Source organism: Notamacropus eugenii, chromosome 4, assembly GCF_028372415.1.
Source record: "Notamacropus eugenii isolate mMacEug1 chromosome 4, mMacEug1.pri_v2, whole genome shotgun sequence".
NCBI classification, from domain to species: domain Eukaryota; kingdom Metazoa; phylum Chordata; class Mammalia; order Diprotodontia; family Macropodidae; genus Notamacropus; species Notamacropus eugenii.
The window spans coordinates 360,373,325-360,396,637 of NC_092875.1; the positions used below are offsets into that span (position 1 = coordinate 360,373,325).

At 37.3% G+C, this 23,313-nt stretch overlaps 1 protein-coding gene and 1 long non-coding RNA gene across 6 annotated transcripts in view; one reads left to right on the forward strand and one right to left on the reverse strand.

Moving 5' to 3' along the window:
• Window positions 1–23,313, forward strand: part of LOC140501620 (uncharacterized) — a 104,517-nt gene that overhangs the window by 63,254 nt on the left and 17,950 nt on the right. For both annotated transcript variants that reach the window (XR_011966268.1, XR_011966269.1), the window contains one exon: window positions 22,055–22,246. This is a non-coding gene — a long non-coding RNA (uncharacterized lncRNA). The remainder of the gene's footprint in view (window positions 1–22,054; window positions 22,247–23,313) is intronic.
• CTNND2 (catenin delta 2) overlaps window positions 4,172–23,313 on the reverse strand; it is a 1,167,955-nt gene continuing 1,148,813 nt past the window's right edge. For 3 of the 4 annotated variants that reach the window (XM_072605432.1, XM_072605429.1, XM_072605430.1), the window contains 3 exons: window positions 22,201–22,332; window positions 10,552–10,625; window positions 4,297–4,635 (listed from right to left, as the gene is read on the reverse strand). In XM_072605432.1, coding sequence (XP_072461533.1) covers window positions 4,375–4,635; window positions 10,552–10,625; window positions 22,201–22,332 — 467 coding nt within the window. In that variant the 3' untranslated portion in view covers window positions 4,297–4,374. Of the gene's footprint in view, window positions 4,636–10,551; window positions 10,626–22,200; window positions 22,333–23,313 lie in introns of all 4 variants that reach the window. The other variant, XM_072605431.1, reaches the window with a different exon arrangement.

A 23,313-nucleotide genomic window follows, 5' to 3' on the forward strand; every position in this document is an offset into this window, starting at 1 on the left:
GCGCACCCGGAGTGGCCAGCCGAAGACCTCGGGAGGTGAGGTAAGAAAGACTCGGGTAGCCCTCAGGCCTCTAGGCCTGGCATTTCCCAAGGACAATAAGAGTAACTCCAACATTGTGAAGAGTAGAAAAAAAGTGGCCTTTCCAACTTCTAGCCTGGGAGAAGCAGGCTTGGACTCAGTCATTCATAGAATGTGATTTTATATTTGCCAATATTTTGTTTCAATTTCAAGCTAATTTCAAGGTGTCTAATATAAAGACTGTGAATGGCAGTTGTTGTAAAATTATTGGTCATTATCTGGGATATCCAGAATAGGGCACCTGCTTGTTGAGTGTCTTGTGATTCCCAAATGGTGAAAAGAAAATTTGCTTCTTATTCTTCCTGCTGTCTTTGCAGGGGTCAAGGTCAGACTGGCATGTTGGCAATGTAATTGATGGAATGCCTATGTCCATTCCCCTTCTTCCCTCTGTAAAATGAGTTAGCTGAATCTTTCAGGTTTATTATATTTGGATGGGAAGAGACAGACACTGCTAGCCTGAAGATAACTGTTTGTATATAGGGAACATTTAATCAGGGAGACGTTGCTTTCATTTTCTCTTCCTGTATTTGTATGTCTGTGCAAATATCAAATGACTTGTGAAGACCAAATCTGAACTCTCTCAGAGGCTAAGTTCACAGGAATGAATGAGATAATATCAGATAGGGAAGAAAAAACTGAAGTGTAAGGGCAAGTGATGAAACAGACTAAATAAACTGAGATTTCTTTGTGGAGGAGGCTGCTGAGCTAGAAGGTAATGCTTTTTTTTTTTTTTTTTAAGTAGAAGCTTTCTAATATACAGTAGCTTTTATTGCTTGAAAATGTCAGTCTGAGTTGGTCTTTGAACAGACAACCCAACACCAAGTATGATTTAGCGTCTTATGTCAACTTGGTTCTTACCGTTGACATTTTGTTGCTTGGTATGTTTATTGTCAGAGTGGCAACATTAGAATATGTTTCCAAAAAGACTGAGAACCAGTACCAAAGAGTGATATTCTGAATAGTCACTTTCTTTGCATGTAAGTATGTCCTCTGTCTTTCCAAAGATGTTTTCTTACGGGGATGCTGTTACTCTGTTGTGTATTACCTTTGTGAATAAGCACTTATGTTCTTTGGCCAATGACAATTTTGTTTGATCCAGAAACTGCCTCCCTTCCTTTTCACCTCAGATATTGAACTGGGAAGTGAATGCAGTAGTGAAGACAGCTGCAGCTCCGAGCTGTGCTTTACTTCACAACAAAGAAACTGGGTATTGGAAGGAAAAAAATAGTGTGAAAACAAACAGCTGCTGGCAAAACCTCAGTAAATTCAGCCTCTTAAACCTCTAAGCCCACACATAAGTTTACTAGTAAAGACCAGAGAAGTGCTCAGAATGCCAGGATGGATCTGAGTGATTGTGATGAAGTGCGGAAATGGAAATGAGGACATTGTGGAACAGGTCAAATTTTCTGTGAAAGACACATCTGTTATGTTTGTTTAGTTTGGGAATAACTGACTACATACAGCAAACATTGGTTAACCAGATCACATTTTCTAGTTGATCAAGACCTCATTCTCTATGTCAAATATCACATCAAACGCAATGAGTACATTTGTAATCTAATGCTGGGCCGGAAGGGAGCAAGACATATCTGTTTTTCCCTTTTTTTCCTGTTTGTATGGCATTGTTGGAAAACACAAGATCTAAGAGTCCTCAGGATTCAAGGGAGAGTTGTTACTCTCAGAGATAACACTCAGTCACTTCAGAAGAATGAAAACAAAAAACAAAACCAAAGGTTTCATGTCACTTGGTGCATTTAATCCAATATATCTCAGGTAATGAACAGGTCACCAGCTGACCTGGCTTCACTGTTAAGGGAACCTATATGGGCCCTGAGGCCATTTAAACAGTTCAAGTAAAACCCAACCTTATTTTTTTTTTAATTTTAATAAAAAAGAAGAAAATAATAATCAGTTTTTTTCCCCTAAGATGTACCTTTGAGCAAAAGGGTTGGCTCTACTAACTATAAATGATTTTTGTGCATTCACTAGGTCTGGTGATACTCCAGAGGAGACACAACAGCAATGGCTAATTGTAGCCCATGCTCCTTGAGGGTCACTGGAAGAGGAAAAGCGTGCCTGGTCCCAAAGTGTTGTGAATGCAAGCTATATATTTACAATCAGTATTATAAAGAAAATATAAAGATCTTGTTAGGAGGAGTGCTTTTTGCTTCCCTACATATACAGCTGTCCCTACCATCTTTTTACTGCATGCATTTATTTTCCCCTTCACTACTGAGATCTGTTAATGTTTTTTACTGTCTATTTTTTGGAAATATTAATCTAGAACTAGGTAACTGATAACTCATGTTTATACCACGATATCTGCCTCTATGACCTGTATTATTTTGGTCCTATGACACTGGTGAAGTGTAAAATTTGTTCTCACCCCTAGGATATACATAGCTATATCTCTATGTTGGGAGGTAGGGGACAAGTGCCTGGTAGAGGCACAAAAAGGGGATGAAATGGTAATATTACAGTGAAGGATCCCAGAAATACAGGTTTCCTACCACAAATTTTGCAGTACAGTTAAAGTTTAAAAATGATTTTTTTTAAAGGTACTAATTCACATTTGACCTAATTGAGAGAAGACAGGAGAACATATAAATATCTTTAAGCTATGTCTATGCTGTTCTCTAGAAATTAGCTTTTTTATTTCCAAACTCTGGGTAGATGAATAAAATTATCTTCTGGTTGCAGTCAGATTTGGAAAAAAGAACTATTGTTTGCTGACTTTTGGATGAATAAACTATGTAGAGAGGTGTGTTCATATTTAAAGGAATGTTAGGAAAATTTAGGTACACTTAATTTCTAAAAACGATTGTTTCTCATTGCTGTTAATCCCTATCTAGATGCAAGAATAAAGAACGGATTCTGATGGTAGAGGACAGTGGGAAATGATAGAGTAAGCCCCTTCAACAGTGTAAATGGAAGAGTTTCCAGTTCCCCTGGAGATGTAAACAGCTGGTCAGAAAGTGGAATTATAGATTTGGCTGTATGAGGATTCTCTTCTTTTTAGGGGGTGAATAGGGGCTTACAGGTAAAATGTGGAAAGAACTGAGGGTATTAAAGGATTGGTGCCCAAGAACGGGGATGGGTGAAACTCCCACAGTTCCATGTTATCAGGATTAAAATCCCATTGTTATTAAATGGTCAGTACAGTGGATACAGTACAGAAAGAACAGATTGAAGTCAATTTATCCTGGGAAAAAGAAAATAACAAAGTTTATACAAGGAGAACAGCAAATGAAATTACTTCTATCAAAAAACCACACATGGATTATTATACATACGTGGGCACACACACGCACACACACACACAAGCAAGAATGTGCATTTTGCATGACAGATTCTTGGAAATAGACATTCTTAGCAAATATGGATGACAGATCAATTGTAATTTATTTTCTTTTAACACTGTATCATCATAAAGAAAACTGGTATAAATGAAAAAAATCTATTTCAAATATCTACATCTAAAATTTTAGGCAGTGAAAAAGCACTTCGTTGACAAGGAGTGTGGAATGATATATGTTAATTGTCAAACTGCTGAACGCCTTGGTTAGTTGCCACAAACAAATTCACATATCAGAACGAACAATACTGCTAAATACTCCTTTTTTTGTCTTTGTTAAAACATACTGGGGAAAAGAAAAAACTGGAAATTCATACATCCTTCAAAATCTTGAAATTTAAGTAATATTTAGAACCATAGATGAAGAAACACTGTGGCATTGGTGTAATATACACAATGCACTTGGTTTTTTTTTTTTATCTGTAATGTACATCAAATACTTTACAACAATGCATTAACAAAAGGCAAGAAACATCTTGCTGTACAGAGGAACCCCAAATGCAACTTGAAGCCTAGATTCACAATGAATGAGGATAGTAAACAAAGTGTGAGAAGCTGTCCCCCATAAAGTGTGTAAACTATTCTGTTTCTTGTGCTTAACATAACCTTCTTGTCCCACCATCCACTGTGGTTTCTTCCCTCCTTCCTTCTATCACATTCAATAAACAGCACGTTGTTTGTTTTTTAAGACTCTATAGGGCCAACAGTCAAAGTTGTCCCACACAGTAATATTTAAGATTTTTTTTCATTCTATTGACTTCCAAGTTAACTTGCAATTCATTTAGCCTTCTAAAATATCTCTTAATCAAGATTTCCATACTGGTTATCAGGGCCTTCCTATGGAACAGGCTTTAACAAACTAAATTTGCAGGAAAAAAAAATGTCTTGTGGTGTATGCATGCACATGCACAGTTCCTGGAGCTGTTCCTTCTTGCCGGGTCTCAAACCCAGGAATCTGGTGAGGCTGGGTAGTGGCTTGTTTCATAGTTCAGTTCACTGTAGGGACGAGCTGCTGAATAGAAGTCGACATAGTTGCCAGTGGACTTCAGTCCCAGGTGCATGTTGTATTCGCTGGCAGGTGGACGGTGATGGACTTGATCCTCAAAGAAGGACTCGTCATAGTTTCTTGTGGAATTCTGAAACGGCTGGTAGGTCTCGTAATCTTTTCTACTGGGCTCCTGTGGGACTGGCTGTGCTGAAACCTACAGAGGAAAGACCAGTCCAGTCCTGTTAATCTTTTTTTTCTTTGACATTCGACCTTTTTTGGTGAATGTTTCACTTCACTGTTGTTTATCTACTTACTGCAAAGACCTGGGCTATCTATGATACCCCAAGGACTCAGCAACACAGCCTCCTCCCTCCTCCTTCAAGCCTCCCTCAGTTTTGCCATAGCTTCTTTCCTCCACGTGCTAGTGCTGACAATAATTATCTCTCAGAGAGAAGCAGATTAGAGGCTATAAAATACAAGACCCTTATTTACATCTCTTACCCATTTTAGGGAAATACTCAATGCTGCATGATTCACAGAACTTTGCAAACACAGCAAAGATGTAAAAAGCCTAATGGATCATCTAATCCAACTTCCTACCAGTGTGAAGGGACTGAGTCAATACTTTTCTGTTCATTATGTGCACAGAAAAGTAGTTATATTCTAGGACAGGGAGGCCTATTCCGCTGCATTTGTCAAAGTGACTTTACCATCGTCATGAAACCTTTGAATAAATACACAGATAAGAACACAATAAGAATAAGAAAATGTAGTCAACATATTCAACCTTTTGGAATAGTAAAAGGATTTTTTATTCTGATTCAGTCAAAAAAAAGTGTCTTTTCTTTTTTTAACTCAAGCCAAAAGCATGCCTAGGAAGAAATAGGGCCCTAAGCAATGTGCCAGTATCCCATTTGGACACATGAACATATACACATTTTTACACAGGGGAAACAAGGCAAAAATGAAGAGACTGAGTCACCCTGAAAGGCAAAATAATTCACAAAAGAGCAGCACAGAGCCTGAGTAAAAGAGAGGTGTGTACAGTCTCATCTATTTTGCCTGGTGATGGAAGGTGGGAAGAGGTGAAGACAGAAAGATGATGATATGTATCTGAGCCTTAGGATTTTTTTTCCTCAGTACTATTGACTGAATTTATCTCCTGCTTCCCTGCATCACTGCCCAGGAACTTAGCTCCTAGTTCTACTGCATGAGTCCCTGCACCCCTAATCCAGTGAAGTGTGCCCATAGCTCATTTACTTATAAACATAGTAAAACTCCACTAATTATGAGGAGTTGTGGAGGGAAGATTAACTGAATTATTAAGTATTTTTCAATAGGTGTTTTAAAGCACAAATGACAACTTAACTTGTCTAAGTGGCTAACCAAGGGTTGAAGTGTAATAATCCTTCACTGACTGAGTGGCTTTACTAACAAGGAAGCAGTATGATAGGAAGGGGCAGGAGGAAGAGGAAATAGTATATTTGGAGACAGAAGACCTGTGTTCAAATCCAGTCTTTACACCTTATGACTGGTGGGATCCTAGGTAAGAAACATCTTTGTTACCTCATTTTCTTCCTCTATAAAATGAAGGGGTTGAATCACGTGATCTTTCAGCTTTCTTCAAATGGTAAAATTTAATGAACTCTCTGAGTGGGATATGAGACTTTCTAATTACCTGATCAATAGTAAATTGGCTCACTTTAAAAGTGCTTGAAAATGCTACCCTCCAGATACAATCTGTTTTTTGGGGGTCCCATTCTTCATAGAAAACACACAAGTCACCTTTGGTCTGGACCTGAACAATGTACAGTTTCAAAGGTGCCTCCAATTCTATATTCATGTCCCCTGACTTTTGGGACCTCAGGTGCCACCAGGAATATTTTCATCTTGTAAATTTCTGTTCTGCATGCCAACCAAGTCTACGTTCTTGAATTCAGGTAGACAGGTTGAGTTGAACACACTGGATTTTCTTATAATATTTGATCTTCCTTACGCATCTCCTGCCATGCTCCATAGGTATAGGAAGGATACTGGGTCCAAGAGAAGAAGAAGGTTGCAAGTTCAGGTCAATAGTACTCCCTGTTTGTTGCCCAAAGTGCAAGCATGGCTAAGTTTAGGGAGACTCATCATCATCAGATTTGATATCAAGTAATCCCAAAATCACATATCTAGACCTAGACTGGCCTTGGAGACTGCTCTTCTTTCACTGACAGATGAGGAAATTAAGGCCTTTTGGGGAAAGCTACTTAGGAAGATCCATTACTCAGATGTAGTAGGGAGGTTACGATCTGCTTTGGTAGCAGGCATCTCTATTCTGGCAAATACATGGATGCTTGAAGTCCTAAAGTTTGAGGACCTTCGTTGGTTCTGATGATAAACATACTAACTGTGAGGGTCTAAGTCATTCATGGATGCTTGAAGTCCTAAAGTTTGAGGACCTTCATTGGTTCTGATGATAAACACACTAACTGAGGGTCTGAGTCATTTTTGAGGTCAGTGTATCTCTGTTTTTCTGCCTAACTTAAAGACAATGAAAATTGCTACTGCTCCAAGCTGTTATGACTTATGGTACTCCCTAAGAACCACTGTCAGGTGAAAAATGATGCATATAGCCAAAGCCTGAGTTCAAATCACAGATTTAAAATTATCCAATGTTTAGTAAAGTGTCATACTTTTCATACATTTCAGTAGACTATAAGTTAATAATTTTGGGGGAAGGGGAATTTGGGGGATGATAAAAAGGAATTTTTAAATACCTGCTACTAATGTGGTATGTTATTAGCATGGATTTAGCTAGGAAGAATTCATGATCCCCTTGCTTCTCTTTGGAGGGGTGAGGGGGGTGTTGCGATCAGAGCCATTATGTTAGGCTTGTGAATATTCTTGTCTAGTGCACCTCTAGAGGCAGTGTGGTGTTTTGGATTATTGCTAGGTTTATACTCAGAAGACCTTGGATTCAAATCCTGCCTCATATACTGAAGTAGCTGCTTGACCCTGGGTATATCACATAACCCCAGTGTGTCTCTGTCAGTGCTCTATTAGTTAATTACCAGGATGACAGAAGATACTAAGGTGTTTATATCAGATAAATGGTGGTGGTTGTTCAGTTGTGTCTGACTCTTTGTGACCTCATTTGGTGTCTTCTTGGCAAAGACACTGGATTGGTTAGCTATTTCCTTCTCCAGAGCATTTTACAGATGAGAAAACTGAGGCAGATGGGGTTAAGAGACTTGCCCAGGATCACACAGTATCTGAGGCCAGATCTGAACTTGGGTCTTTCTGATTCAATGCTCTGTCCACAGCCCCAGCAAATAAGTGGTAGTTATCCTCAAATGCGTGAAGAGGCATACTTACCAATTCTTCTGAAATCATTTGTGTTCAGAGAGAAGCTATGGAATGGAAGTTTCATTTTACAAATGAATTGTTTGCATTGTGAAGTTCCATTTTGCAAGCTTTAGAATACTCTCATGCATGGTTGTACTTAGCTCCCATAACAGCAGCGTCAAATTATATTAATTCCATTGGCAAAGAATTTTAAAATGTTTTTAAATGTGAGAAACAGTGTCGTGGAGGGGCTATGGAGTCAGAGGATCTGGGTTCAGATTCTGCCTTTGATCACAGCTCCCTCTGGGACCTTGGACAAGTCATTTAGCCTTGTTGGGAATAATTTTTCTTATCTGTAAAAATTAGTTGGTAGGGCCACACGGCCTTTAAGATTTTTTTCCAACTCTAAGTCTGTGATCTTAGGAACCTGAACATTTTTATTTTTGCTGAAGGTAAAAATAATAATGATAATTCCTTTTATAACATATTAAGATTTATTAAGTACTTTCCTCATAACAAAGCTCAAAGCTCATATTATGGTAATACTCCATTTGGGTGTCATATCAATCGATCAATCATCAGTTAACTAGTCCCACTATTTGGCAATTACTCTTTGCCAGCCATTGTGTAAGATGCTGGGGATGCAAAGACAAAAATGCAGTTCTGTACATTTGTGGATTTATTGGATCACCTGAGACACACCAGAGGGTTAACACCAATACTGAGGCTTGCAGCCCAAGGTGCAAGGTAAGCAATTTCTGGTGAAGAGATTATCTCTGCTCTGGCCACCTAAAAGCTAATCTTATCACATTCAAATGTGTGATCATTACTGTCTTTCCTTGATAGGCCCTTATCTGCAAAATTTCAGAACCTATGCTTGGGAAGGAAACATTAAAATCCACTTTATATTTAAAGACAAGTTTTACTTGGCTTTTGAAGACCTGAGGCAATTTTGGAGTCACATTGGAATATGGGTTATTTCTGTTGGCTTCAGTGATGTCTAGTCTAGTCCTGATGGGCCCTTTGCCTTATTGTGCTCCTTTTGGCTTTAAATATTGAACAGCAGGCAGAAGTTGGGTTCAATGTTGTTCTAAATCGCTAATGTAACTAGTAGCAGTTATAGGGGAGTAAGTGTAGGAATGTCCCATGAGGGTGGTCTCTACATTAGTGTGATTATGTCGTTGTAAAGAGGATACATATTCCCTCCTAAATCATTAATACAACAGAGACGTCAAACTCTCAGTGACAAAACACCTGAGTGAACCGAACCAGTTTAAAATGAATTTGGGAAATGGTTAACAAAATAAATAAAAAATACTACCCAGATAATGTACGTGTGTGGCTCAGTCAATAGGCAGCCCAGAGGGATCCATTTATATTTGAGTTGAACATCCCTAGGTAGTGTCATATATATTGTGTGAGGAAGGGCAAATCACTTAACCTTTCTGAGCCTCCGTTTCCTCATTTTTAAATGAGAAGGTTGGACTAGACAGCCTCTGGGGTCCTTTTTGTCTTTAAATATCCCCTCCTGTCTAGCTGACTGTTGGTGGGTGGTAATCCTGGGCAATATTAGCTGTTGAGGAGGATAGAATATATTACTTCTCTTGACCCTTCTATCAAATAATATTGTGAATGGAGCCTTTGCACAAGACATGGCTATCTTGTTACGTCTGAAGAACTTTTCCTTTCATTTTCAAAGGGAACTTCCCTGCTGCGCACCCAGAAAATATTCTTCTAAAAGGGATACTATTTTCAAAAGGATCACAAAATCCCTTGGTCTTTTATGCTTTTGGTTGATAATGGCAATTGATCAAATAGTTTTCATTTTTATCTTTTCAGTACAACTTCATTGATGTATGGTAGGAATTGAAGGGATCAATCAGACAAAGCCATTATTGAGGACGTCTACAAAAATGTCAGTCACTCGGTAATTATCACTGAAAGTGGCAAAATGCTTAAAGAGGCTAATTGTTTCTAAAAAACCAAGAATTATTATTATTGGTTTTCCAGTAAATCTTGTATTGAATTTGAATTCACTTGGAATGATGCCATATTTTTTGCAGACTACATGATTGAGTACGTTCTTTGCATTCCATTGTATAAGAACATTGTCAGACAGCATGATTTGCTAAACTAGAGGTTATAGGCATAGGATTAGTAAAGTCAGACTGGTTTTTAAGAGTATCAGCTGTATAATGTATTCTCTTTTGCTAGCATGTTTTCATCTGTTTATGCCTGTGTGATATTTGTGGCAACTGGTCATACTTATTTAAATTATTAAGGTCTCTAACCACAGTTACCAAGTACCATCATCATTCACTGACTATTTGATGTTCAAGTAAGATGATGGTCCTTGCAGGTGTGAGGCCAAGGCTTCAGCTCTTTACTCTTATGTTCACTCTTCCGTTTGGATGAACAGGTAGAGAAGTTTCTCTACTGGAGTCTGGATGAAATCTAGGTTTATTTTAAACTAGTTAAGTTGTACCCATAATATCACAGAAACACAGGACTAGGAGGGCCTTAGCAAAACTAAATACAGTTCTGAGAAAGAGCACCTTCTACAATATACCTGAATGGTTAGCCAGTCTTTGCAGGAAGATTTCCAGTGATTGGGGGAGTTAACTGTCCCCTAAGGACTGCTGTACACCAAGACCCTTCATCCAAGTGTGTCTGAGGGTAGTCACAAAATGTTCTTTCTCTGCTCCCTTCACCTCTCCTCTGGGTTTTTAAATATATTCATTTGTTTATGTTTTGGACATTTCACTTAACTAGAAAAATAATCAGAAAATTGTATGTACCATACCTGGTTATGTTTGATATCTTCAGCAGGTGCACCATAAGAATTTCTGTATAAAGTTGAAATTCCAGTGTTTTGAGCTGCAGGTAAAATCAAAGGACAAAAGTGTTATCTTGGAAGCCAAGGGGCCTAGGACAGCAACAGTAGTAAATTGATAGTGAGGCCAGCATCCAACCCAATGAAGCTTAGTTTATTACGGCTACGGGAAGATAATGATCTGACCCAGCTTTTATCCACATTGCAGAAATATGGTGAAAAGGTAAAAAAAAAAAATGATCCTATGAAATTTTCAAAGCACATCAGCTTCTTATGATTATGGTCATGTCATAGATGGGGTCAAGGGAACATAGCACACAGATGGTAAATTTGCAAATATTACAGCCTTTTTTCCTTGTGAAAACAGACTGACAGAAATAATGTCATTCCCTGAAGTAGGAGTCTGTTAGTATTTTAGTTATCTGCTGAGGAATCAAATTTGTAATTTGGAGATTTTAATCACCTTTTAGATGGTTCACTTCTTAACAGATAGAACTCATCAACAGTATTATGAACTTCCCAGTTTTCCTCTTTGTAACTTGAAAGGTCTGAATAAAGAGTCCGAGGTATGGAGATTCCTTCCCTCCTCCATACAGACATGTATAGCCTAATTTTAAGGGAGACCTGCTTCTCCAACTGCCAAAAACTTCCTTGACACTGGATAGAGGCACTTCACTCCTTCCAGGACTGGGCTCCTACTGTGTGCAAAAGAAATGACTCCAATCTAGCTATCCATTCATGGTGTTCAAAACGTAGTTGGTGACTCAATCATTCTGAAGAGTAATTTGGAGCTTTGCCCAAAGGGCTATAAAACTGTGCATTCTCTTTGATTCGGGTATACCACTACTAGATCTACATCCTAAAGACATTAAAAAGGGGGAGAAGAACCTACTTGTACAAAAATATTTATAGCAGCTCTTTTTATGGCAGCAAAGAATTGGAAATTGAGGGTATGTGCATTAATTGGGGAATGTCTGAACAAGTTGTGGTATATGATTGCAATGGAATACTATTATATCATAAGAAATGACAAGCAGGATGATTTCAGAAAAATCTGAGACTTGCATGAATTGATACAAAGTGAAATAAACAGAACCACGAGAACTTTGTACACAGTAATGGCAATACTATGTGATGATCAACTGTGAAAAACTTAGTTATTCTCAGCAAGATAATGAATGATCCAAGACTATTTCAAAGGACTCAGGATGAAAAATGCTATCCACTTCCAGAGAAAGAACTGATGAAATCTGAATTCAGATTGAAACATATTATTTTTCACTTTTTAAAATTGTTTTTGTATCTCTTTCCCCCTGTCTCCTGGCTCTTTGTCTTTACAACATGACTAATATGAAAATATGTTTTGCATGCTTACACATATATCACCTATATCAGATTGTTTACTGTCTCAGGAAAGGGAGGGATGAGGGAAAGAAGGAGAAAATCTGGAAATTAAAAAAAATGTTGAAAATTGTCTTTACATGTGATTGAGGAAAAATACAATATTATTTTAAAACAAAATGCTATGAAACATTTTAAAAAAGTAGTTGGTCTCAGAGGGCAGATGAAGTTACCATTGGGGTGGATGAGTTGGGAATGGGAAGGACAATGTAATGGAAAAGATGTTGGTCCTGTGATTTCATTGACTTGGAGAATCCCCAGGAGAGGAAACTCACTTCTGCTAATGCAAGTTACCACCTCCTCTGCAATTTATAGTCTTAGAGAGCTGCCCAGAAAAGGTAAATGACTTTCCTAGGATCATAGAGCCAGTGTGTGCCCAAGATGGGACTTAAGCTCATGTCTTCCTGGCTTTCAGTCCACTTCTCTGTTCCTTACAGCACATTGTAACTATGAGGTTATATAGAGGTGGTGATGAAATGAAATGTTCCCGAATGTCAGACTAGTACCGTACATTGAGGTTTAACTGTTGCTCCAAAATCCCATCACTCTAACCTCAGCTTGTACTGTTTTGAATACCTTGAGGAAAACAGACAGGAACTGTGTTGTGCTAGTGAAAAAGGGGCCTGCTGAGGAAAGGATGAGTTTTTTTCTTTGTTTCTCAGAATAGCATGCATTTTTCAGAAGGGATTTTGTCCTCCTGTATGCTTGGCTTCCCTCCCCGTCATGTGACAGTGGTCCCTCTGAGCCAAAGATGCTTCTAGTTAGGCTTATTCCTCCCACGATTTTGACCTGCTCCACCTATTTCAAGTTGACGGTGTAGCTGAAATTGAACTTGTGACAGCTGCAGACACAGAAAGCTGATTTCTGGAGCAACTGTGTGTCCTTGCAGGCATCAGCTCAGATGAGGGCCAACGGAAGAACTCTCTCACTTTCTCTTCTTAAAAGCAGGACACACAATTCTCTATTTCAAGCATAATCAACCTACTTAAGATTGAAGTAGCTTTAAAATCTACAAACAACACATTTATAAATAAGAAGAAAGTGTTTGCTGAGAAGCATCTCAGAAGCTCAAAGAAGAGAGCTTAATCCCTTGGGTAAATTTAAAGTCAGGCAGTGTAGCTCCTAGTATCACACAGTTCTGTTCTGAAGAATGCTTCTGAACACGTAGTGTTTCTAGGGAATTGTGACAGCAAGAAATAGCTGTAAAAGTCCGTTATGCTTGAATGAACAGCTGACTTTTGCTTCCCGAGAGCTAAGTAGTGACAGAACACCAAGAAGAGAAGAAAGTTTAAAAGACTTAGTTTTCTAGGGAGCCCAGGAAGGGAAATTAATTCACTCTTTCCCTCTCATATAAGGTTAGATTGGGCTAGAAACTAAAGGGCTGATATGTGGAAGAAAGTATATAGAATGAAGGGATACTTTCTTTGGAAAGTTTCACTTGATTTCTGAGGATGAAAAATTCATGTGTTCTTGATCCAAAGGTGACATCTCCTTTGACCCATAAAAAAGCAGGGATGTGATGGAGATCATATTTTTTAAAGGTGATTTTCAATGCATTTAACTTCAAACATTCTATGGACTTCCTGAATAGAAATATATACTGCTTTTGATAGAATGGTCTTAAGGAATCTAGTTAGCAATTAGAATCAGTCTTTGGCAGAGTACAGAACCATGGAGCTAAACCCAACAGTACTCCTCATGATTCTGACACCTGACTTTGCTGGGGACTTCTTTCCTCTATGCTATTCAAAAATAATGTCCTCATGCTTCCTCTCCCTCTCTCCCACAGTTACCTGTAAAACAATTAACTTTTTTTTTTTTAATTGAGTTCCAAATTCTTTGCATCCCTCCCTCCCCTCCACCACTCTTGAGCCAGCAGGCAATCTTATCTACTTCCTCTGTACTTGAAGGTAGTTTGATTGGCAGAAATCACAATGCTTTCAAGGTCTTGCAAGAAACTATTAATCTTTGATTTCAATCCCTTAGTAAATAGGACCAAAATCTTGAGAATCCTTTAAGATAAAACCAAACAAATACATGCTGGATATAGTAAACAGTCTTCCCTGTTTTTCTGCCCATTCCTAGGACCTTACAAAGTCATACTGAGAGCAGCTCCACTTTAAACAAAATTACTATATCATTTTAATATGATGCCTTTCTTAGCTTTAGGCTAATCAGTACAAATTGGGGTCTTTGCTTAAATGACCCCTGCCCTTGGGATAAAGCATTCCAATCCAGGACTTTTTAAAGTATATACTCCACATATTTTAAAAATAATAAATTATTAAATTGTTTCACCCAGCCTACTTCTCTTGCTCTGTAGGAGACATCACATTTAGTCACAGTGATGTAATGGATAGAAGGCTGGACTTGGAACCAGGAAAACCTGTATTCAAATTCCGCCTCAGTTACTAGTTGAGTGACTTTGTGCCAGTCATTTAACCCCTTTGTACTTCAACTTCCTTATCTGTTAAATGAGAGGGCTACATTCGATGTCCTCTAAGGTCTTTCCTCTTCTAAATATATAATCTTATGAACCCAATATAAAGATTCATACCTCAGAAATGTCTTAAATTTAGCATTTTTATGATACTTTTGTCCCAAGTGACCTCATCAATCCACAGACATTTATTAAGCTCCTACTATGTTTCAGGCACTGTACTGGATTCTAAGGCACACAAAAACAAACATGAAACCATCTCTGCCCCCAAGGGGTTCACATTCTATTGGGCAGATGGCATTTTACATCTTTGCTTCAAAAAAGAATTTGTTTTTTTTACTAACCTAACATAACTTGGGTATAATTTTGTCCTTGCAGTTTCCAGGGGGTGTTTCTAAGAGTAGATCACTTAAGGACTTGAGCTCTAGGAACTAGGACAGAAACTAAAGAAGTTGTTCTATTTCATTGTTTTTTTCTCTGAATTACAGAATCTCAGAGTTTTCTTGTCAGAAGCATTCACCAACTTTGTTCTCTTTCTTTAGAAGGTGAGAGGATTTAAAGAATACCTCTTTATATTTGTTTGTCTGAGATGATGAAGGGATTTGGAAGAAGACTGAGAAAAATGGGGAAGTGAAGGTTCATGATTAGGGTGAAGTGGTTGGTAAGTAGAAGAAGGGAAAGGAAAACAAGCTATATATCAAGGCTGAAGTACAGCTGGACTTTCTGAAAGGCATCAGTAGTCTTTAATCCGTGGAGTAAAGAAAAGCTACTCACAGAAGCAAAGGAATTTAGCAAAATTGTTATTGGTCTGAGGAAGAAGAGATAAGTAATGGTGGTTGGTGATTTCCTTATGAGAGATATGTAAGTGTGGCCTAATGATTAGCCTGCTGGACTTGGGTTTAAGAAGGCTCTGAGCTGGGTTCAAATCCTTTCTCTGACGTTAGTTGTGGGACCATGGCCATGACATTTAACCTCTGAGCTTCAGTATTCTCATCTATAAAACTGAGCTAGTAACACTTGTAATACCTGTTCCACAAGACTGTTTGGAGGCACATGTAAGATAACATATATGTTTTCAAATATTTGAATATTATATAATTATCAATTATTACTATAAAAGATGACGTGTGTAAAGCTTATATGGAAAATCTGGTGTGTGTATTTGAGATAGGATTGAGACTCATGAAGCTTACCAGTCACTGCTAATTTCTCTTGCTGTATATGGTAATAAATGGAACTGAGAAGAAATCAGGGAAATATCTTCCTCCTCTTCATTTCTGGACCTACCTCACTGATCTAATCATTTCCTATAGAAGTATAGTTAATATAAGTCAACCATGTTTAAGATACATGTACTGATAGTTTGATGGGCAGTCCAGTGAATCGTTTATTATATTTTATATATTATATATTATATATATATAATATTATATTACATTCTTCATCCACTTGGACTTTCCTGAGTGAATAGTTAGATCAAACTCTTTTGAGTCATTAGTGATAGAGCTAGGGACTAGACCTATGATTTCATTTGGTGGAGGAAATGCCCTTACCAAAACAAGTTATCACCTTTTCTACAACTTAAAATCTTAGAGAGTTTCCTAGAATGTTGTTATTCAGTCATTTCAGTTGTATTTTAATTTTAATGATCTCATTTGGGGTTTTTTTTTGGCAAAGACACTGGGGATGGTTTGCTATTTCATTCTCCAGATAATTTTACAGATGAGAAAACCGAGGTAGAGGGTTAAGTGACTTGCCCAGGGTCACACAGCTAGTATGTATCTGAGATCAGATTTAAACTTGCATCTTCCTGACTCAAAGTCTGATATTCTATTCACTGTGCTACCTAACTGTCTCTATTGCTTAGAATACTGAGAGGTTAAGAAACTTGCCCAGGGATATATAACCAGCATATATTTAGCACAGTGGCCAGGAAATAGCAAATGCTTAATAAGTGTTTTATAATTCATTCATCATTAATTCATGTGTTGGAGGCAAGATTTGAATCCAAGTTTTTCTTGGGTCCAAGACAGTTCTTTATCCACTGCATCACAGCTGCCTTTGCATGACCATGGAGCTCATTGAGGAGACGATTGTTCTAGAGCTTGATGCAATAAACACACCACCATTTGCACACAGGAATATCTGGCATTCCTCACTGTCTATAGTAAATACCTTTTGGATTTATTGTCTTCATTGGCCACCCACCAGAACAGAGGTAAACCCATCCTGTGATCATATGGCTCCATGTTTGATGGTTCATTGAGATTAACAATCAGAAAGTAATAAAACACATTTGTCTATTATATCTTTTAAGGAATCTATGTGATTCTGATATATGCTTTGCAGATTTTTTCTTGATGAGCTTCTATGCAAGATTTGCCTTTAGTGAATCAAATTATTTTTTCATGGTCCCCAATTCAAGGATCAGAATAAGTTCTGAACCATTGTGACTAAAGATATGATTGGCTACAGAATATCATCTGTGAAAGACTGCCTATCCATCAGGCCCTCATAAGTGTGTAGATTTTTATAAGAAAAATTATAGAAATTGAAAGAGTAGGCAAATGGAACATAGGTTTCTTGGTCACTTGCTTCAGTAATAAAGAATAGTTGAGATTTTTTTTCCCCTCTGGCCTTTCACATTTTCCCTTCTTGATGCCTAAAAATAATTTCTTAATATCTTCATAATTATGTCACCTTCAGCACAGATCTCTGTCTACATTCGGTCTGGTCCAGCTGCTCTTGCCACATTTATTGTGCTACTTCTTCTTTGTTTTTTTCCCTTACTTGATGTTTGTCTTGTAGTCAAGTTTTTATATACCCTTGGGGTGATTTGCCTTATTTGGGTCTCTCATTAAGCTTTTTCAAAACTTGTTTTCCTTCTATTGCTTCTTATTTTTTATCATCTGACGCTGTTTATAATCTTCCCCCATGCTTTTCTCCATTTTCCAATCCATCTTCTACACAGCTGCTGAATTAACATTCCTAAAGCACAGGTCTGATTGTAGCATTCTCTTGGCTCCCTATTATCACTATGATAAAAGACAAATTTTTGTTTGTTATTCAATGCTCTTTACAATCTGCTTCATGTCTATCTTCTTCAGCTAATATCACATTATTTTTCTGAACTCATTTCATGTTTTACTGAAATTGGCTTATGTGGGATTCCCTATATACCACATTTCATCACCTGGACAAACTTTTTGATAGGCTGTCCTCCATATCTAGAATGTTCTTCTACCTCTACTTTGCCTTTTAGGATGCCCAGACCTTGTCTAAGCTCAGTTCAGGTGCCACCATCACATTACTTGATTTCCTCAGTTGTTAGTGGTCTTTGCCAAATTATTTTGCATAGGCCTTCTATTTGCTTATATGGAAATGTTGTTTCTACCAGTAGAATATAAGTTCATTGAGGGTAGGGAAAAATTTTTTTGGTTGTGTGTCTTTGTATTTCCAGTACCTTGTACAAAGTAGGCACTTAATAATTGCTTGATTATTAAGCCTCCATAAGAGTATACAAACTGATTTATATGTTCTTGGCTGCCTACATCTCTCTACCTGGCAAGAAAATCAAGTGTGTGTGTTGGCTGATGTGACTTCAGGCTCTTTTGTTCTTGTTGTAAAAAATGATGCTATTTAGTTTTTTCAGTCAAGTCTGACTCTTTGTGACCCCATTTGGGGTTTTCTTCACAAAAATATTAGAGTGGTCTGCCATTTCCTTCTCCAGCTCATTTTACAGTTGAGGAAACCAAGGTAAAAAAGGGTTAAGTGGCTTGCCCAGCGTCACACAACTAATAAGTGTCTGAGGCCAGATTTGAACTTGGGAAGATGATACTTCCTGACTCTGGGCCCAGCATTGTACCACCAAGCTCCATCATTTCAACTTCTTAAGAAATGATGATTGCCTCTTTCGATGTTTTTTTTTCCCATGTAACAGCTTATTTAAATCCATCAGTTTAGAGTTGCCTCAGTAGGATACTTGATCTCATTTTTATTCCTTATTGTAATTTAGTATTGATTTTGATCTTTGTTCTAATAAGTCAACGGTCAGGCTGATTAGAAAATGATTCCTACATCAATAATCAGTCACTTCACGTCCACTAAGACAGAGTCAATTTCATTTTTGTGATATTTTTGCTTGCATTAGAGTGCCTCTCTTCTTCAAGGAAATATCTGTGATATATAGTTGTGATGCTTCGGTATATCATGCCAGTCTTTGGCCTCTTGTTTTTTATTCCAGAAAAAAGTTTGTGCATCTTGTTACTTTAAAAGAGATCAGATCTTTAGGCCAAGATGAATTACATCCCAGGGACCTGTAAAAATTTCCTTGAGAAATACTATGTGTAATCTCTGAGCAACTGTAGAGAAGAGAGTTTTCAGAAGACTGAAAACAGACTTGTAATATCCTTATCTTCAAAATAGTTGGTAGCATTTATGTAGCACGTTAAGCACATCAAATGCTTTATATATGTCATCTCGTTTGATCCTCACAACATCTCTGTGAGAGTTATAGTTGAGGGAACTTGAACTGAAGGATGATAAGTGACTTGCCTAGGGTCACCAAGCTAGTAAGCATCTGGGCTAGGATGAAAACTCAGTTTTTGCTGACTCTAAATCCAACACTCTATCCACTATGCCACTTACCTGTCCTAGAAACTGCACTCCAGTGAGCTTGAATAATTCCTGGAAAAATTCTAAAATGAATTGTTAAACCTTTGTGAACACTTTGGAGAGCATTATTCATTAAAATCAAAAGAGATGATTAAGATTAGGCTATGCCAGACTTACATCTAGCTTTTACAGGGTTACTAGCCTGACATATCAAGATGATATTGTACATATAGAAAAAAAATTATATATGTAAAGATTACATATATAATTTATATGGTTTTATGTGTATAATTTATAAATACATTTATAGATAATTTTATAATATACATTATGTATATAAAACATGTAGACATAGCATATATGACCTGTTTGTATTCCAAGATAATAAAATAAATACTATCAAATTCTTTATATCCAAAAATATATAAATAAAAAGTGGATGTATGTGTGTGTATATATGTTTATGTAGACATATACAAAAGAGTTTACAATATTATCTTGATGTGTCATGCTAGTAACCGTGTAAAAAGATATACATACATATGAATATAGTTTATATAAAATTATATATATATTTACATACATAAAGTAAAAGTTTCTTAAGAGTTTTGTCTGCATGAGTTAAAAGAATTGAGGGTCAGATGTACTTATGTGGATTCCTAGATGACTGAACAGTACAGGAGAAAGAGCTCTGTACTGGAAGTTAGGAACCATGGACTCCATTCCTAGCTGTGTTGTTTAGTCTTTCTAGGGATCTGGTTGGAATCAATGTGAAGTACTACTCTTCGCCAAATCAAGCTTAAAAGAAGAAAGGAAATCCTGCTTCCATTCTAGTTTATATGAAAAAGAAGTTAGGGTTTTTGTGGACTGCATTTTCAATGTGAATCAAATATGATGTGGCTGCCAAAAAGACCATATGATCTCAGGCTTTATTCACAGCAGCGTTGTATCCAGAAGGAAGATGATTTCACCGTATTTGCTGCTGAGATGGTGTCCAAAGGGCAGCAGAAACATGTATGATTTGTGTAAGTAATAGGCTGTAACATTATCAACAATGATTTGCACCCAAGAAATAGCACAGAAGATTAGCTAAGAGACACAGGATTAGAACAGGAGGTGGTCTGGTAATGTAGTGAGACTTATGATAACAGTTGGATGATTGAGGCATTACAGTGGTACCTACATGATATTAAAAGACCAACAGGGATCACTTCTAGAATATTGTGTGAGCTCTATAGGGAAAATTTATGGGAGAATATGAATAAAAATTACACAGGGAGGAATGCATGGTTTGTGATCTGTGATCTTTACCGTTAGAACAATTATCAACATAGATAAAATCATGGATCCACTAAAATATTCAAGAACTGTAAGATCATATCTGGAGAACTTTTTTTTTTCTATTTTAGGTGCTACTTTTTAAAGACAGTCATTGACAAACTCAAGTATATAATCTATATATCAATATCTGTTGTTTGGTTGTTTCAGTGTATTTCTGAGACTATTTGGGATTTTATTGGCAAAGATACTGGAGTAGTTTGCTATTTCCTTTTCTAGATGAATAAACTAAGGCAAACAAGGTTAAGTGATTTGCCCAGGGTCACGCAGCTAGTAGGTGTCTGAGGCCAGATTTGAACTCAGGAAGATGAATCTTCCTGATTCCAGGTCCAGCACTCTACCCACTCTACCACCTAGCTGCCCCATATCAATATCTGCCTGACAAATAAGATTAGATAGACAATCAGGAACTGAGGGGGTGTCTAGAAGTTAGGTTATTTGAGGAAAGGTTGAAGGGACTTATCTGGCTTTTACCTGGAAAATGAATGGCTTTAGGGAGAATAGGATAGATGTCTTTAAATACTGAAAGGGCTAAACGTTAGCTATGAAAACGATGGTAATGGTGATATGAGAATGGAAGGAGACTTATTCCACATGATACCAAGGGCAAAAGTGTGAATAGACTCTCTTGTGTCTTTACAGAGTTGAAACTGAAGATATTTAACCTGGAAAAGAGAAAATTCATGGGGGATAGGATAGCCAGCTTAAAGTAGGGAAAGGTTATCTTATGGAAAAGAGATTAGACTTGTTCTGCTTAATCCCCAAGGCACAACTAGAAATATTGAATTTAATTTGCAAAGATGATGATTCAGACTTGATGTAAGGAAAAATCATGGTTCCCAGACAATTCAAGTTATCCACAAATGGAATGACCTTTCTCAGGAGATCTTGTGGGCTTTCAATAAAGGACAACTACTTGATCATTTATGATTTAGAAGGCATTGTTTTGCAGATCTAGGTTGTATGAGATGACTTCTGGTGTCTCTTGCACCTCTAAAATATGGTGAAGTTAGAGGAAAGCAGATTTTTAGTTTAATACAATAAAGAATTTTCTATCATTAGATCTATTTCCCTCCTCCATCCCCCAAAAGAATAGATGGTACCTTAGACACTATTGACTCCAATCCTTTCCCTTTACAGATGGGGAAACAGAGGTCCAGAGAAGGTTAATAACTACTCCAAATCCTCTGCTTTTCCCATATAACACCTGGTAGTTCCCTATTTTTCTAGCACAGGATGTATGACTGACTACTTGTTAGGATAATTAATGCTACAGAGAGAATTTATGAATCAAATGGGAGCTTGGATTGAATATGAATTAACAATGGTTGATATTTATACGGTGTGTGATAGTTAAAAAGCATTTTATGTGATGTTCATCTAACCAGGTGACCTCTAAAGTCTCTTTTCTCGCTAGGATTCTGATTCATTTCTTGTGATAGTGAAAATTAACCTTCTGTGTAATTCCTCTCTAATTTACATTAGATTACATTCCTAATGGGAATGTATTGAGGATGAAATAAAAGGACAGGGAGATAGAGTCAGGGAATAAAATGGACTGAGTGAGACATTTTTTCTTTGAGTTAACTTCCATTCAGGTTTCAAACTTCCTTGTGACTATGATATGATGTTCAATTTTTTCCCCTAAGCACAATCTTAACCTTTCATTTCCAATTCCAGGAAATGTTTTCCACCAAAGCCCCAAGAAGCCAAATCAGCTTGCCAAGCACAGAGGAGTTGTCAAGCCTCTTTACAAAATGGAGTCCCAACCTTCCTTCTAACTAATAAAGTTAATTGGTCCATGCAACTCTGTATTTTCATCTCACCTGTCATGGTATCTTTCCTGGAAGTGTGTTCTCCTTTAGTTCCATGGTAAGTGGCATTTGTTCCAGTGGACTCATAATCTGTTTTTCTCTCTTTGAGGCTGATCATTTCTCGAGGTGAGGCTGGGGCACTTGCTAAAGGGGGAAAAAAACAAAAACAAACTTTTTTGTTACCAGACATATTTTATTAGGTTTAATACAAATGTTGCTTCTATATTAATAACATACGAACTTGCACTTCAAAACTCAATTTTTATGTATATATGTATATATATGTTTAAAGTATGTATTGCTACTAAAATTTAGCAAATTTTGTAAAATTTAGGAAACTTTTGATTCCTTCCTTCACATACACAGACAAAAACAATCAGTTGTACATCATCCAACAGTCATAACTATGGAGAGAGATTTCTAGTGATAATTAGTTTGGTGGAATATCCTTCAGATTTTCTGTTCCAAAAGGAATGTCTTGTTTTAGAGAGATGTTGCCCAGGAGTAATTGTGAATATGTGGCCTGGGCTATTTTCTGGATACTTTATGAATAGTACAACTTTATCTTTACTTTGTGGAAAGATGGGTTGAGGGGAGACTACTTTTACTACTAAAGACTCTCTGGACTACTATGGGAAAAAGCAAAAATAGCTTTGCTTAAAAATAGAGGCACCTAACATCACACCTATAAGATTGGCAAACATGACAGAACAGGAAAATGATAAATGTTGGAGAGGATGTGGGAGAGTTGGAACACTAACTCATTGTTGGTGGAGCTGTGAGCTCATCCAACCATTCTGGAGAGCAATTTGGAACTATGCCCAAAGGGCTACAAAAATGTGCATACCCTTTGACCCAGCAATATCGCTACTAGGACTGTATCCCCAAGAGATCATAAAAATGGGAAAGGGTCCCACATGTACAAAAATATTTATAGCAGCACTCTTTGTAGTTGCCAAAAACTGGAAATCAAGGGGATGCCCATCAATTGGGGAATGGCTGAATAAATTATGGTATATGAATGTAATGGAGTACTATTGTGCCATAAGAAATGATGAACAAGAAGACTCCAGAGAGGCCTGGAAGGACTTATGTGATCTGATGCTGAGTGAAAGGAGCAGAACC